The sequence below is a fragment of the Melopsittacus undulatus genome, chromosome 6 (assembly GCF_012275295.1).
Source record: "Melopsittacus undulatus isolate bMelUnd1 chromosome 6, bMelUnd1.mat.Z, whole genome shotgun sequence".
Classification (NCBI taxonomy): domain Eukaryota; kingdom Metazoa; phylum Chordata; class Aves; order Psittaciformes; family Psittaculidae; genus Melopsittacus; species Melopsittacus undulatus.
In genome coordinates, this window is record NC_047532.1 from 31421459 (window position 1) to 31438228 (window position 16770).

Genomic DNA, 16770 nt, shown 5'->3' on the forward strand with positions numbered 1-16770 from the left:
AAAAACAAACAACAAAACCAAAAAAACAAAAAACCCCCAGAGTACCACAGCAAGAAGCAGCAGCTCTCATAAGGAAGAAAAAATGGTTCTAGCAGTGTCTTCTTTCAGACAAATATTAGGGAGACAAAAATTACAGCTTTGACACCTGAATTAGGAAATAAATTGCACACAGAGTTTTTCTAGAGCTATGGGAAATAGGAATAAGGATTTTAAGTGTGTCTCTTTCCTGTCTGAACAGAGCTCCCTGCAAATTTGAAAGATTAAAGAATGAGGGTAAAAACCACCATGGAATTTAAATGGATTACCTTACCAGGCCATAGCAATAATGCAGATGAGATTGCAAAAGAAATCAGATGTTACCTAAGAAGAGAGCAACAGAGTATTTTTCCATATTACAACTTCTCTGAAAAAAAAATGTGTGAATTGTATAGATTCTCTCAGGCCCTACACACCAACCAGAAAAATGAGATAGACACTCGATTCAACAAGTACTGAAATACATACATAAATCCCAAGGCAACAGTTTTACATGAGTGTTTTTACTACTTTGATAAATTAAGTGTACTAGCCTTTAATTCAATGAATTAAAGTAATATACACACCCTAAGTCTGTATTTATGCTAGATACACAAACACAGCCTCTCACTACTGAAAGTAGTTCTCTGAAGATTTTTATTATATATGAAATTTCAGAGTATGTGTCTTGAAAAGGTGACTAGATATGTAACTCTACAAGGACTTATTAGCAGGGGCAGACTAATCCTGTACAGTGCAAAAAAAAAGTTTATGTTAATAGAAGAGTATGAAAACAATTTCATTTTGAGAAAAACAAGGGTATGTTCTGAGTGGTCTCCCATGAAAACTGACATGGTCATTAAGAAAGATTATCTTTCACTTCTTCGGTAGGACAGAAACTGCCATAATGAATGCATTATGAAGGATGCTTCAATAACGCAAGTTTCATAACATGCAATTTTGCCTTTTCTCAATATATAACTACCTTTCATTAGGATAAGGCCTGCAGGATTTTTTCTTTTCCAGCCCTCTAAGGGTACCAAGAGGTATCTCCTGTTTTCTAAGAAATAAAACATGTTTGTCAGCCTTCCTTACACAAAGGAAAAATACTACATCAAAGAAAAAAAACAGGAGACTATAAGATCTTGAACATCCCTCTGCAAATAATTAAAAAGTAGGAAAATAAAAAGCAATATAACGCAACCATAAGAGAGGGATCGATTACCATCTTCTTGTAGTCAAGACACCAAGCAATAAATGAGGATCGTTTCTGGCACAGAAATACCATTTAAACAGAACAAAATCCTACAAGAAAAAAAAGAAAAGCAATTCCCTTGCCCTGTAGCATGGAACAACCACCTCTCCTGAAAACCTAGAGGCACACAGCTTAGCCTCCACATGAGTGAATTTGTTTCTACGCTCCAGTGTTTCATATGGGACAACATTTGAAAGAAAAACAGAATAGAAAGAAAATAAAGGCTTACTTCTAACATATCTCACCAGCAGGAGAGAAAATCAGAAGTGTTTAGAGTAGGAGTAGTGCCTCTCTGAAGAGCACCAAGGGAAGACTGACAGACTGCATCCAAAAACAGTATCAAATGAAGAAAGCTTTCCAGCTATTATAGCACTGAAAAGTGATCTGAGGAAGGCTGCATATCCACCCAGAGAATTCTATAGCTGGCAGTCTGTGTTTCTTGGCTCATCTGAGCAAAAGACACTTTGTGGAGTCAGCAATCAATTGCCATGAGGATCCAGTGCATTCTAGCATTGGCAATCCTCTAGATGACACTATTAAAACCGTATTTCTGTCACAGGTTAACAGTGCCAATATTACACCAAGTGGTAAATGCTTCATCAGGCACAGTAAGGTACCTTAAACAATGATACTTTTTCTGACAGATAGCCTGGATAATCATATAAGCCAGATGCCTTCCTGTCTAAAGCTGGCTAACAAAATCAATATTAACTTCCTAAAATCTAACAGTCTGTACTGGTTTGGGCAGGGATAGAGTTAATTTCTGCACAGTGGCTTCCACAGTGCTATTTTTTGGATTTGTGATTAAAAATGTTAATAATCACTGTTAATAAAACAGTCAGGGCATGTTTTAGCTTTTATGAACAGTGTTTCAGTGTATCTGATACTGAACACAGCAACAAGGCCTTTTCTGCTTCTCAGACTGCCTTGCCAGCAAGTACACTAGGGGTGCACAAGTTTGGGGGATGCAGTGAGACAGGTGACCCCAGCTGACCAAAGGGACATCCCATACCATATGATGTCATTTGCAGCAATAAAAATAGGATGGAAGTTGACAAGGGCTGCTGTTGCTTGAAGACCAACTGGGCATCAGCTTTTGTTTTGTTTGGGATTTTGCTTTGTCATTTTCTTTCTCTTTCTTTTTTAAATCATTAAAATGTCTAACTCAACCCATGAGTTTTCACCATTTTGCTTTTTCAATTGTCTGCCCCATCCCACTAAGTAGGGGAGTGAGCAAGCAGCTGTGTGGGGCTCAGCTCCCTACTCCTTGGTTAAACCTCAACACAGTCATTCAATAAACATTACTTCCTTGAACAAATAAAGGTCTTTTCTTCTTCCAGAATGTATGGAGCTGCTCTAAATTATAAAGGTAAACACTGTGGAAACAAGTTCATTGAGCAAAACTTCCACATAGTCAAATCTTTACAACCAGCATTTGAGTTCAGAGCAAGGGAAAATAAGCTAGGACATAAACTTCAACCAAAGCCCATCAAGTCAGCCATAACACTGAAAGGCAGTAAAGCCATCAGGGTTTGGTTTGGGTTTCGTTTGTGTGCAGGTTTCTTTTATTGTTTGATACTTTGATTTTTGTTTTGTTGATTTTGTTTCATTGTTTTGGGGGTTTTGCTTTTGTTTTTTCTCAGACTTTCAAAGACTTCAAGACAGGATGATTCCTGAAGGAGCAGTTAAAGAACCCAGATACTTGTAAAAGATAGTAACCAAAAGTCCTGAGCATACCCACCATAATAGATTCAGACAAGCAGGGTTTCAGTATCTTGACATAATTGCACTCACTGAATTTTCTATAGCATAATTCTGTTCCTAAAGAGGATACAAGAGTTTTGATTTTTAAGAAAGCTAATATTTATAACAATTCATTAAACATCTTTTAGTAATGGAACATACTGAACTAAGGTTTGTGTGAACTTCACGTAAGTTTTATTTGAGCATATTGAGCTTTTAGAGACATTTTGTTCAGTGCTTTGAAAATAAATATGATAAGGGGTATCACCTATCCAGAGATGCTTACAAGTTTTCTATCAGAATGGCACTTGCACAGTAAGTTACATACACAAATACTGTAGAGGAGAGATTTAGTTAATTTACAGATTTATGCTAGAAGAAAGACAAGATTATTCTAGTAAAATCGGTTTTCTTCAGTCTCCCTATTTGCTTGTATGATACCTTTTTTAACAAGCAAATGAAAAATAATAGTTTCCAAAACAAATCTTATACACAGTTATTAGAACAGCTGCCCTAAGTCAAACCCAAAGTATACATATTCCATTACTTTATTTAACTCCACCAGCAATCATAAGAGGGAATGCCAAGAAAATAACATAAGGGCAAGCCTACTTCCTGCAACCTCTGCTCAGTTTCATAACAGCTTAGGAAAATCTTTGTCATTTCAAAGGACAGCATTTCTATGTATTTAGCAACCTCAAATGGATTTCTCCACCATGATTCTGTTCAGCCTCCTTCTGTACCTATAGCACACTTTGGCAAAAACATGTAAGCATTTGGCAACACACAAAGCAGTCAAAGATTCAAAGGTCTCTGTTTCAGGCCAAATTATTCCTTAAGCACATGCCATTGCTGCAGAGCAGGAGCACTCTCTTTCAGAATTTTCCACCAGACACAGCCATTCTCCTTGTAAAGGCTTACAATTTACTAAGAAAACATAAAACAAATGTTTTCCCCATTGCAAGGGGAATTACAAGTTTATTGTAGCCTTTAATCACTAGTTCCAAAAGCTTGAATGTAAGTAGTAGTGTTGCAGTATAAATAAAAGGTTAGACTAGGACTCACATGCTTAGCATTCTACTTCCTGCCTGTACACCTGGTAAATCACTTTGCTGCTCTGTACTTCAGCATCTCCGTTTGTAAAATGTGAATAATACTACTTATTTCCTTTGAAAAAAAAATGAGAACTATTAGGGGAAAGTATTATATAAGAGTACACTACTGCTATTCTTACAGTTAATTTTGTACACAGAAATGTTTGTTCTGTTAGTTGAGCAGGATTAATGAGATGGTTTCTTTTTCTTCTATTATTGGCTAATAGAAATCTTTTCTACACTGTAAGACAAAAGATCATTGAACTAGGAACATGCAGATTGCTAGTCATATCTCTTGCAGATGGAACAAGTTAGTCACCTCAAGTAGGAAGAAAAGTTCTCTTTCAACAGCTGAGCACAAAGATAAATTCCAAAGAGAAGTTCCTTAAAGAAACCAACAGACAATATTTTTCTCTCAGTGATCTGTTTGTAGTCCTTAATCTGCATATCAGGAAAAAACTCATTTATAGCAAGTGATCTCCAAGAAATTAAACTATCTAAAGACATCTGTATGTTGTCTACTGGTGCAGATATTACTGAGAACACTCAGTCAAGCAAGCACTAGCAATTATATCCCTAATATTTAAGAAATACAGGAAAACATGTCTGACTGTAACCATACATCATGCTTCTCTTTGTTTACTTTGCTCAGGTGTTCATTTTTTCAGTTCCCAAAGCTTCCCAGAAAAGCTTCTATGGAAACTTCACCTTTGCAAAATACTGAGAGCTTTCATTTGGAGAGATTCTGCAAAATTTGTCTTTGAGCAAGCAGGTTAAAGAATATGAAGAACATCAGTTTACTTGCAGTATCAGCACAGAATAATGGGAAACAGGCTGACTTGGAAGATTAATAAAAAAATAACAAGAACAGTTCAATTGTTACCTCCAAATCTCAAGGAAGATCAAAACAGTAGATGTTTTGTAATATAAAACCTAGCTATTTATTTTTTTCCCTTTTAAGAGTGCAAAAAAGTATTAAGCTCTGCAAAGCTTTTAAAGCTATGAGAAAAAGTAGTATTTTCCTGCTTAATACTTTTTAGTGTTGAATCCTCCACCAAAGAGTCTTTGGAATACAGACATTCAGGCAAATCAACTCTCTTTAGTTTAATACAAATCAGAGACAATGTCTTGAATTAGCAACTGAAATCTTTCTTTCGGATAAGCATCTCATTATGAATTCTAAAGAACAGAAGGTCATTATGCTACACTAGAAAGACTGTGAAAAAGATCCTTCACAATATATTAAAAACATATCAACACAAGTAATTTTTTTAACAGGGTACAGGGTAATAAGTAATTTCCACATTTATGTTAATAATGCAATTGATAACCTATATCTATTTCTCAGGTAACAGAAGACATGCAGAAGGGTGAGTTATAGCTATTAAAATACCCACTTGTGAATGATCTGCTTGGCCAAAATGCTTAGTGAATCTACCTAAAATGCAAACCAGGCAGAAATGTTACTTACACAATACCAGAGCACAGATTGAGAAAGACACAAGGGAAATCCAGTACAGAGAAAAACATACCCTTAATTGATCAGGACATATGGAGCACCCATGCAGAGACAACCCTGAGTTGAGACTAAGTAATGAAAGCAGATCATTGTTTCTGCTTCAGTGCTTTCTCCATACTCCACACTTGGTGCCCAACATATGTTCTACTGTAAAATAATACGTATGGGAAATTGAACTCCAAGAAACAAAGCTCTGTTCTCCAGACACTGCCCACCAGAAGTCCCACTCAAATGGGAAACAGCTCTATAAATACTTGTACCTCAGATCTGATTTGTGAGTCGTAACATATGAAAAAAATATTTTACATAGGTTGAGTTTACTTCCAACATTTGATTTAGATAAATGTTACAGTAAAAACATGACTAAATTTGGACTAGCAAAGAGTTATGAAAAAAATACTTTTTCCAGGATTAAACTCCTTTCGCAATATCTGGTGTGTGCCAACACCTCAGAAGAATTTCACTCCTTGAAACACTTCATACACAGATACAACGGACGTTTTGCCTACTTATTTCTGAATAAACTTATATAAAATTACTTTACAATGTGTTTTTCCTTAAGAAAAAGACATCACAAACATTTTACTTCTTTGCCTACTGAAATTATATTTCATCAGCACATTAGTTTGGTACTAAATTGACCCAAACAAAAATAAAGACAAAAAAAATTATTTGATATTTGGAGATATGTTGTCATGCAAATGACTAAAAGAATATTATCCCATTCAAAAAAAATACACAATACAACATGTTGGTCAACTTCAACCTATTGCTCTTAACAAGCATCAAATTTGTTTGCATTTAATTTAAACTAGCATATTAACTCAGGGCAGGTATCATATCATCAGTCCTCTCATGTAGATATCAGTGAAGTCATGCACAAATGGCAACCCAACAATGATAACAAAAGTTCTTTCCTATGCATTTTTATTTAGACAGAATGTTCTCACCTCTGTTTCATCCCATTTCAGATCTACAACTTTTTGTCCAGCTTTTGGCTGCCATGTAGGTAACGTCACAGTTGCTTTTGAACGAGGAAGAACAATGTCAGGTTCCAGAGTGGATGAGACTACTCTGCTGTGTTCTGCTGATGTCATCTCTGTCCGTTCAGAGACTGGAAGGCTGTGGATTGAGTGTTCACAGTTTGTTCCCTCATAGCCTTCACTACAGAGACAGAGGTAGCCATCACTGGTAGTGCTGCAGTTACCATGGTGACAGGGGTTGCTGGCACAAGGATCTGAAACAAACTGGGAAAAACATATGTAGGTCAATTACTGCATATAAAGGATTTATTTCTGACCTTTACAAAGATGATAAAAAAAAGATTCCTTCCCCTCCTATATTTTATCTTCTAAATGTATTTACAAACCAAGCTCATATTTGATGTATTTTCAAGGAAGTAATTTTAAAGGATTAGAGAAAAATATTAATCCATATTACTCATTTTTCTCAGATCATTTAATGCTAATTCACTGTTGGCACATCCAAGCAAAGGGATAAACACAATGTAGGAACACAGACACTGTTGATAATCAGGGATTTTCAGAAACAGTCTTAAAAGAGTAACCTATCCAGGGAAAGCAAAGAGCATCTGGAAAAATAATGCAGTAACAGAGCTAAGGATGTGGCACAGAACACCTACAGATTATCAGGTCATGGAGCAGCTCTGTGTTGTCATCATGCAATCTTATTTGTGGACTCTCTGTCCATTTTAAAACAGCTCCGCCTTTCACCCACACTTTGTTCAGTGGACATCAGTTTCAGAATCTGATTCATTCTAATGCTGAAAACTTTCTATGGGAGTTAGGAAGTTGGGGCAAAAATGTGTTTATTTTTAGAACATCATTTGTAATAGCATAGGACAAGACTGAACTCAGTGATGTAGGAAAAATCCTGTCCTAGGCTTGCTTGCCTTCTTCCAGTTTCTAGCTGAAATTATTCTACAGCTAGTTTGTATTCAGTTTCTTATGTTATCATTTACTTTCATATTAAATGTTTTTTCCCTCTTTTGTGCTGATGTCTACATCCACAATGTACTTACATACTACATCTACAAACTCTTCTCAAGTTTCTTCTCATAGACTAGATAAGTCATGCTTTCTCCTTACAGAGGATAAACCCTCCATTCATGTGCTCATTTTTTGCACCCTGAACTCCGAAGTTTAGCACTGACTTTTGTAAATGCATCTAGGACAAACTTTTGGTTGTCCTAGAAATAGCTTTCTTGATATTACTTAAGATATGTTTGCCTTAGTCAGAGCTAGATCACACTGCTGACTCACTGTCACCATTTGACCAATCAAGACAGCCAGGCAGTTCCCTTGATTTGTCTTCACATCAAAGTGAGAACCCATAACTGGAAAAAGACATTTTCTCAGTCTTTAAACACAAATTTCACCCAAGTGCTGCACTCCTAAAAGTTACTAGTTTTCCCCTGCACAATATTCCAGCCCTTCCCTTCATAAGCAATGCTTCTTATTATATTTCTCTGGAAGACGCCACAATTTTTTTATTATTAAGCATTTGTTTCAGTTATCATAGGAACTACAAAAGCACTGGATCTACACTATAAATTTTACCTTTGTATCAGTTCAAAGGCCTGGTGTCAGTAATATCCAAATCCTATTATTACAATTTCTTATGTAAAACAGTACCATTATTGACCTCAGTCAGAACTCTTTCTTTGGCTGTATTTTTGTATACCCAACCTCTGTATCATTTTTTGACAGAAACAGAGGAAACATTATTATGAAAGTTAACTTCAGAGACAGTTAATGTTGAATGTCTCTTCCTCCTGCAAATCAGCAGAATATGTAAGTTCTTTAAGAACAATTTCTAAATTGATTCTCTGCAAAATAATATTTAAGTGACACAAAAGAAAATAACCATTTCTATGAAGGAACAAAACCCAGTTCTGTTCTGTGGTTTCTCAATTACATTTTAAGCTTGCTCCCACAGCCAAGCAGCCAAGATTTTGACAGAAATTCTTCCTTATAAAAGTGTTGAAGATAAAAAGTGTTGATGTGTAAACAAAGCCCAGTTAAAAAAATTTTTCCAAAGCTTTTTCATGTTCTTGTTGCTTGGATTAGATCTGAGTTTCAAAGACATGCAACTACCCTATTTTGGGATAAGCTCTTTATTCACTCTTTCACAATTGATCCAAATTCACATAACTCATTTTTTTAATAAATCAGCATTTATTCTATTCGGAGGATATATAATTGTTCTCATCACACCTAAAATGTGAAGGTTATTCTTTTAAAAAATAAAGAGCATTTTTTCCCCTTAGTAAATACAACCATTCACTTTACAAGCAAAATAGTAAAAGGTGTTCTGTGATACATTACTTGCTGTAAACTGTTTTGAGCTCATTTGACTGAAAACAGATGTGCTTCCTGAAAAGCACTGCTTACTGCTGGCCATGAATCACCACTAACCTTCCACACACAGTGGAAGTGGAAATGATTAAAGCTGTTTGGTTTAGATGAAGAATAAAAAAAGATGAGTGTAGATGCAGAACTTCAGTAATGCACTCAGAATTTTGCTTTATGAAATACTTCACAGGATTTTAACTTATCATTCCCTTTTCTTAGTTACTATTAATTCTAAAGCTCACTTCCCTTTCAGCAAGCCTATCAAAACAATGCAATGTCCTTTATGCATGAAAGTTTTCTGTTGAACTACAGAAAGTTCATTTTAATTAGCAGCTAAAAAGAGATTAAGAAATAAAATTGATTAATCTCTGTTGGTTGTGATGTTTCTGTGGTTCTTCTAGTCCTCTTAGAGGCAAGATGGAATGGTTAGCAAGGGCTCTGCCAAACATCTCGACAAACACAATATGTTCATTACTAAAAAATACTAGATTATATTTAGGTGTAGAATTTCAATAATCTTGATTAAGAAAGTATATTTAGTATCTAGGTCTCTTGTTTTCACCACCATGTCTCCATTTAATAGCCCGTCAGTTTTCCTAACACATTCAGTGACTAAATAGGTACAGTCAGCAGTTTCAGCTGACAAAGATGAGCTAAAAATCATAAAATATATTTACATGCAATTACTATTCCAGATGCCTGGACAGTTGTAATCTTTGGAGCATTTTTCCAATAAAATCCTAAAATAGATTCATTCTAAGGTGCCCTTCATATTGCAGTTAATTTTCCAAAGGCAGACTAAATATGGTATAAACACTAAGCTTGATTAAGAACCACACTCACAAACATGGATTGCTTGCCAGCCAGTCCAAATGTTTTTAAATTTTCAGTTTAAGACAAAATATAGCGAGATGTAAATCTGCAAGACTTCTGCAAGCAGAAAGACAATCTTTCTGCTGGTACTCCTTGTGGTGACACTAATTTGTCATATTTTATGTTCATTCAACATCTCTTCAGAGTGGTTCTACTTGTTCTACTTAGAGACAGTCCAAATAGATTCCCCCTAGAGAGCTTCAAAAAATAGAAAGGTAAACCTAGAGAGAAGGCTGTAGATAAGCCCTTAAACACTCTGCAAAACCTGTAGTCCACTATGGCTCCCCTCTTAGGTGTGTTAATACAAAACTAACTTTTGGGTCAGATTTATTGCTGTTGCCTGCAGTCACAGACAGCATTATATCAGCTTGTGATTTTGTTAAAATACAGAAAAAAAAGAGTAAAGCCAGTCCTCATATTAGGAATTCAGCAGATTGTTTAAATCCATTCTACATAGTGAACGTCAACCAGTTAACAAAGCGAAGCTTCCTCAAACATTTTGAAGGCTGGTATTACATATGTATGGTACCACTCAAAACCTCTGAAGTAGCCTTCAGACATTAAAAGCTGACATAATCCAAAAGTTTTGAATGGCTCCTCAATGGCTCCCTGAAATAATTTTTCCAGTTACAGGATAAAATGTTGTGGTTTTCAAATACGGAATCATAGAACAGTTAGGGTTGGAAAGGACCTTCAGATCATCTGTGAAGTGTCATGTGAAATGTCTTTAGCTGATTGCTATTTAGACAACTAATTCCTTCATGTGTTATGATAGAAACAGATCTTAGGAGAAATTTAAATCCGTAACACTGGCTTTCCACCTACATTGCTGTAGAAATCTCCCAATGCAAAAGCAGACAACTGTGATCAAAAGCATTATCACCAGCAGAAAGGAGCAGACACACCAGTTTCAAGCTATGCACAGTACATTAAAAATTATCAACTTCTGAATACTTTAGAAATAAAATAATTAAAATCTACAGTCTAAAATATTATTAGTCTGGTTTTAATACAGTAAGTAGAAAATAAAATTTTCTCTTATAAGCACATCTGAAATATATTATCTTTGCATATGCATTACTTTCTGAAAAAGAGATAGATTTAAATCTTTTACATAGCAATGGCAATAAAGATTACCTATAAATGTAAGAATGGTTTAACTATGTTCAAATTATTAAACTCAGCCTTGTTCAATCCCTCAGTCAGTGAAATTTTAAATCCGATTCAATCACACACTAAATATTAATGCAAACTAGAAAATGAAAGACAGGAAAACAAGATGAATTTAAATAGGAAAAAGCAAACAGATGTTCTATAAAGCATCCACAGAAAAAGCACTGAGATGAGTATATGGAATGAATGCATTTTCTTCTATTTTGGGAAAAGACTGTCTTGTGACGCAGTGGGACTTAAGCAACATATGAGGTCCTGGAAACCAGAGCAATCAGGGCTTTCTTTTCCATCCCTCAAAATAATCTAAGCAGGACAAAACATTTTTGTATTACATAAAACATTCATATGGCAGCTACACGAGTTTCAGTTCTGAGAAACTACAAGCTGCAACACAGAATTGGAATTAATCAAGATTCAGAGGGTAATGCCAAGAACTATATTATACTGAAACTACAATGTAAGCAACTTCTTTCTAGAAGTCAACATGTACTGTTTTCCTTTAGCGATTCCACTCAATGCCCCCAACCCATCAAAAATGACATCAATAAATCTAATAAAGAACTGTAACTTTTATCAGATAATTCAGAACATGATTCTTTGAAACACCATTAACCACAAGTATTTTGGATTGCTTACATGCTGCTATTCTCACTGTATGAGTTTTGAATAATTAGAGTAATGAAACTGCCAGTGAATGTAATAAATGGATAGAGAACATTTTCCTTACTTCAGTGAAGCAGCAAAAGAATGCCTAAAGAAATTGTCTGTTTAATTGAGAACCAAAGCATGGCTGCCCAAATCTATTTGAAAAACCAGCAAAAATAACAAGGCAAATTTTGAAAAGCAGGATAGATTTTAAAAACAGAGCTCTGGCAAATGACTAAGTTATCCTTGCATAATAAGTTACCATACATCTGCTTTGCTCTGCCTATCCTCAGGCACATTCTTACCTCAAGGCATACTGAAATAACTACAAAATAAATGGATATCACTTTCCTCAACAAAAGTTAAAAATCTATTTCACACTAACCACAGATTACTGCTATGTATAAGCATGTACATGGCTAATTATTGAGAATCACTTTACAATTTTTCTCAGATTTTTTCATCAGTTCGTGGGGGGGGAGGTTATTATTACTATTTTCCTTTATCCTGTTAGGAATGGCCATTCAAACTGTTTGATATTTGTCTAGATATAGTGGATTTAATATCACATTTCAAGTATACAAGTCAACTTACTGTGTTTTTCAGCCATGCCCATACTTAGCAAAAATGCTTCTAAAAATCAAAATGAAGTCAGAATATAGATCCTGAAGACAGGTCAACTGCTTATCAGAGAGGATCTAAAAAGATCAGAATTGAGTTTTTTTACCAAAGCATCATCTTATGTTGCTCTCAGCAAGGGCTGGCAATCAATATTACAACTGTTAAATGGGACCCCAGTGGCACTCTGATTACTGCTGGTAGACCTAGGGGATAATTTTGAAGACAAACCATTAAATTTGTTACAGGAACACAACACATCTGTTCAGACCTGATCATATTATTTCAGTATTAAAATATCACACAGAGAAAGAATTGCCAATAGTGTCTTTATTCTTAATATTGTTTTCCCTTTTTAGAAGTATTTTTTCTTGAGCAACAGTAGGGTGCACAAAATATTTTTATGATAGGACATTAAGATATGTAATGATATGAAAACTCATAATATTTTTATTTCTAGGATGAACTTTTGCTACTTTCTAACACACACTTGTGCAAAGCTGAAATGAAGTAAATAAACTCCTTTATTTTCTTCTAGAAGTCATTAACTGGCCTAAAAAAAAATCACAGATAGCATTCTATTAAAAAGAAGAAAAATTAAAAAAAGGCAAATGTTTCAACTCACATGCAAAAGATTTTAAAATCTTTTTAAACAAAAGATTAAGTAACTCTAATTAATTTAAATTTTAAGTTAAGCATTTGGCTCACACTCTGATCCAAGGCTAAAAATATTACTTCAAAATCTTAAAGTTCTGCCATGAATGCTCTGAGTTATGGTGAGATCACGACTCGCCTAGGCAGAAATACAGTTGAAATACCTTTGATCTGAACAAAAAATCCCAAATAATCCACTACTGGGATTTTCTAAACTGACTAAAGAAATTACTTATTCTACTGAGATTAAGAATATCTTGAATTCCTAAATTTTCATCTGTTTATAAATCAACAGCACACTATAGCCTCTATTCATGTATACCAAGTATTACACGGTCTGTGTGTCTGTTCACCCTTACAAATATTGACTGCAGTGAATGAACCATATCTGGTATTTTTCTAGAGATCTCAAAAATAATTAAGCTTCTTGCATTTCCATTGCATGAACAAGCAACCAGATAGAGGATCAAGCCTCTGGCAAAAAGACCACCATGAAGTTTACACTTTATTATATAGCAAGCTAGTTACAAGGCAGAGCACTCTTAGAAAAGTTCAACAACAACAACAGCAGCGTTTTCACATTCTTTAGCATCAACATCAATCAACCTCGAGACACAAATTCATATAAAACAAGACTTCATTACTTCAAGTACTCATGACATTTCTTGATTTAGAAGTCTGAGGCTTCAGACATTTTCTAGGTAAGATACAGCAAAACAGACACACAGATCTTGCAACAAGGACTGAATAACTTAGTGAGTTGTGCAATAAAACTATGCAGTTGAACCATCAACACCACATAAAAACCTGAAAAACTCGATAGATGTGACAATTGGCTACTCTCATAGCTGTTTGCCCACAAAAGGCTGTGAAAACAGGAAAAGATAAACACAACCACAAGGTATCTAGGCAATATGATAAGCTCAGCAGACCACTGATGTCACGTTTTCCAAATCAAACACCAGAACAAAACCCAATTAAAGTTTGGGGAGTTTGGAAAGAAGTCATAATAATTTCAAGCCACAAAACATCAGAAAGGAGACTTTTCACCAGCTGAGGCATTCAGCAATCAATAAAATGCTTATACACCTAGCCAGATAGACAACCATTACACAGGTCCTCCAGCACTTGCAAATGGTCAGCATTACAACTAACATCACTGCACTCTGTGTAGTACAACTGACATCACAGTAAACCACAGATATGTATACTCCTGATATTTTCTTATTTCTCATACTTAAACATCCTGCCAGATCAACAGTTAAAATATTGGTTAGTTGGAGAAATACTGAAAGATTAAAAAAATTGTGAGCACATGAATGCATTCTCTCAGTAGGTCTTCTCTGTATTGCTGTGTTGGATTAAGCTACTCCCCACAATCTCTGTTTTAAAAACACTTTCCTGTATTTATTAATATATAATTAATTTTAATAATTTAGGCTCAGGATTAGAATTCCAAGACTCACCTGCATTTTTCATATGGTTATTGAGGGTTACACATCAGGTACTTAACACACAGAGCAGAACTGACATCTATGGTGTGGAAGACAACTTCCTTCTGCAAGTAATAGAGGAGCCGACGAGGAGAGGTGCCCTGCTTGACCTCGTGCTCACCAACAAGGAAGGACTCGTTGGAAATGTGATGCTCCAGGGCAGCCTTGGATGCAGCAATCATGAAATGGTTGAATTCGAGGTCCTCAGGACAGTGAGTAGAATGTGCAGCAAACTTGCTGCCCTGGACTTCAACAGAGCAGACTTTGGCCTCTTCAGGAACGTGCTTAGTAAGGTTCCATGGGATATAGCCCTAGAGGGCAGGGGGACCCAAGACTCTTGGTTGATATTCAAGGATCACCTGCTTCAAGCTCAGGAGTTTTGCATACCAACTAGAAGGAAGTGCAGCAGGAGGGCCAGGAGACCCCTTTGGATGGATAAGGAGCTGCTGAGAAAAATTCAAATGAAAAAAGAGGCTTATAAAAGGTGGAAGCAAGGACAGGCGATCTGGGAAGAATACAGGAATGTTGTCCGGGAAGCTAGGGACCAGGTTAGGAAAGGTAAGGCCCAGTTAGAATTCAAACTGGCTAGGGTTGTTAAGGACAACAGGAAGGGATTGTATAGGTATGTAGCAGATAAACACCAGAGTAGGGACAATGTAGACCCCCTCCGGAAACTTTCGGGAGAACTGGCTACACAGGACTTGGAGAAGGCTGAGGTTCTGAATGGCTTCTTTGCCTCAGTCTTCACTGGCAAAGGCTCTGACCGCAGCACCCAAGTCTTGGAAGGCAGACACAGGGACTGTGAAAACCTAGACCTTGGGTCCACTGTACGAGAGGATCTGGTTCGAGACCATCTTAAGAACCTGAATGTACACAAGTCCATGGGACCTGATTAAATCCATCCGCAGGTCCTGAAGGAGCTGGCGAATGAAGTTGCAAAGCCACTGGCCATCATATTTGAAAAATCATGGCAGACAGGTGAAGTTCCTGATGACTGGAAAAAGGGAAATATAACCCCCATTTTCAAGAAGGGGAAAATGGATGACACAGGAAATTACAGACCAGTCAGTCTCCCTCTGTGCCTGGCAAAATCTGGGAGCAGATTCTCCTGGAAGGCATGCTAGGGAACATGAAAAACAAGAAGGTGTTTGGTGACAGCCAGCATGACTTCACTAGGGGGAAATCCTGTCTGACCAACCTGCTGGCCTTCTATGACGGGGCTACAGAACTGATGGACAGGGGTGGAGCAGCTGATGTCACCTACCTGGACTTGTGCAAAGTGTTTGGTACTGTCCCACATGACATCCTTGTCTCTAAATTGGAGTGTCATCAATTTGATAGGTGGACCACTCGGTGGATAAAGAACTGGCTGGATGGCAAAGAGTTGTGGTCAAAGGCTCAATGTCCAGCTGGAGACCAGTAACGAGTGGTGTCCCTCAGGGATCGGTGTTGGGACCGGCTTGTTTAATATCTCTGCTGGTGACATGGACAGTGGGATTGAGTGTGCCCTCAGCAAGTTTGCCGATGACACCAAGCTGTGTGGTTCGGTTGATACGCTAGAGGGAAGGAATGCCATCCAGAGGGACCTTGACTCACCTGTGAGGTGGGCTGATGCCAACCTCATGAAGTTTAACCATGCCAAGTGCATGGTCCTACACCTGGGTCAGAGCAATCCCAGGCACAGCTACAGGTTGGGCAAAAAGGAAATTCATGGTAGTCCTGCGGAGAAGGACTTGGGGGTGTTGGTCAATGAGAAAATGAACATGAGCCAGCTTCAGTGTGCACTCACAGCCCAGAAAGCCAACAGTATCCTGGGCTGCATCAAGAGGAGCATGACCAGCAGGTCAAAGGAGGTGATCCTGCCCCTCTGCTTTCATGAGACCTCACCTGGAGTATTGGGTGCAGTTCTGATGTCCTCAACATAAAAAGGACATGGAACCATGGCAGGGAGGTTGGAACTCAGTGATCTTAAGGTCCTTTCCAACCCTAACTATTCTATGGTTCTGTGGTTCTATGACTGTAAAGAGATTCAGTGAAAAGGGATGCCAGTGTGAAGTAGCTGCCTTAATTTCTCTGGTTGTTACAGCAGACAAGGACTCACAGACTTTCTGCATGAATTAGGAACCTAAACAGATTTCTTGTCACAAACGATTTTTCTTTTAAGACACAGAGACAGTATAGAAGCCTTTATCTCATAACAAAGCACCTGCCTGCACATAAAGAGCAATGTCCAAAGAGTTTCAAATCAACATCCAGTTCCTAATCCTGAAGAATATAATTTTACTGCAAGAAATAATTGGATTAAATATTTGAA

General features: G+C 36.8%; 1 protein-coding gene across 1 annotated transcript in view; it reads right to left on the reverse strand.

Moving 5' to 3' along the window:
* Positions 1 to 16770, reverse strand: part of DNER (delta/notch like EGF repeat containing) — a 128926-nt gene that overhangs the window by 66529 nt on the left and 45627 nt on the right. Inside the window, exon 2 of the mRNA XM_005147040.2 lies at positions 6577 to 6873. Within this exon, the coding sequence (XP_005147097.1) occupies positions 6577 to 6873 (297 nt within the window). The remainder of the gene's footprint in view (positions 1 to 6576; positions 6874 to 16770) is intronic.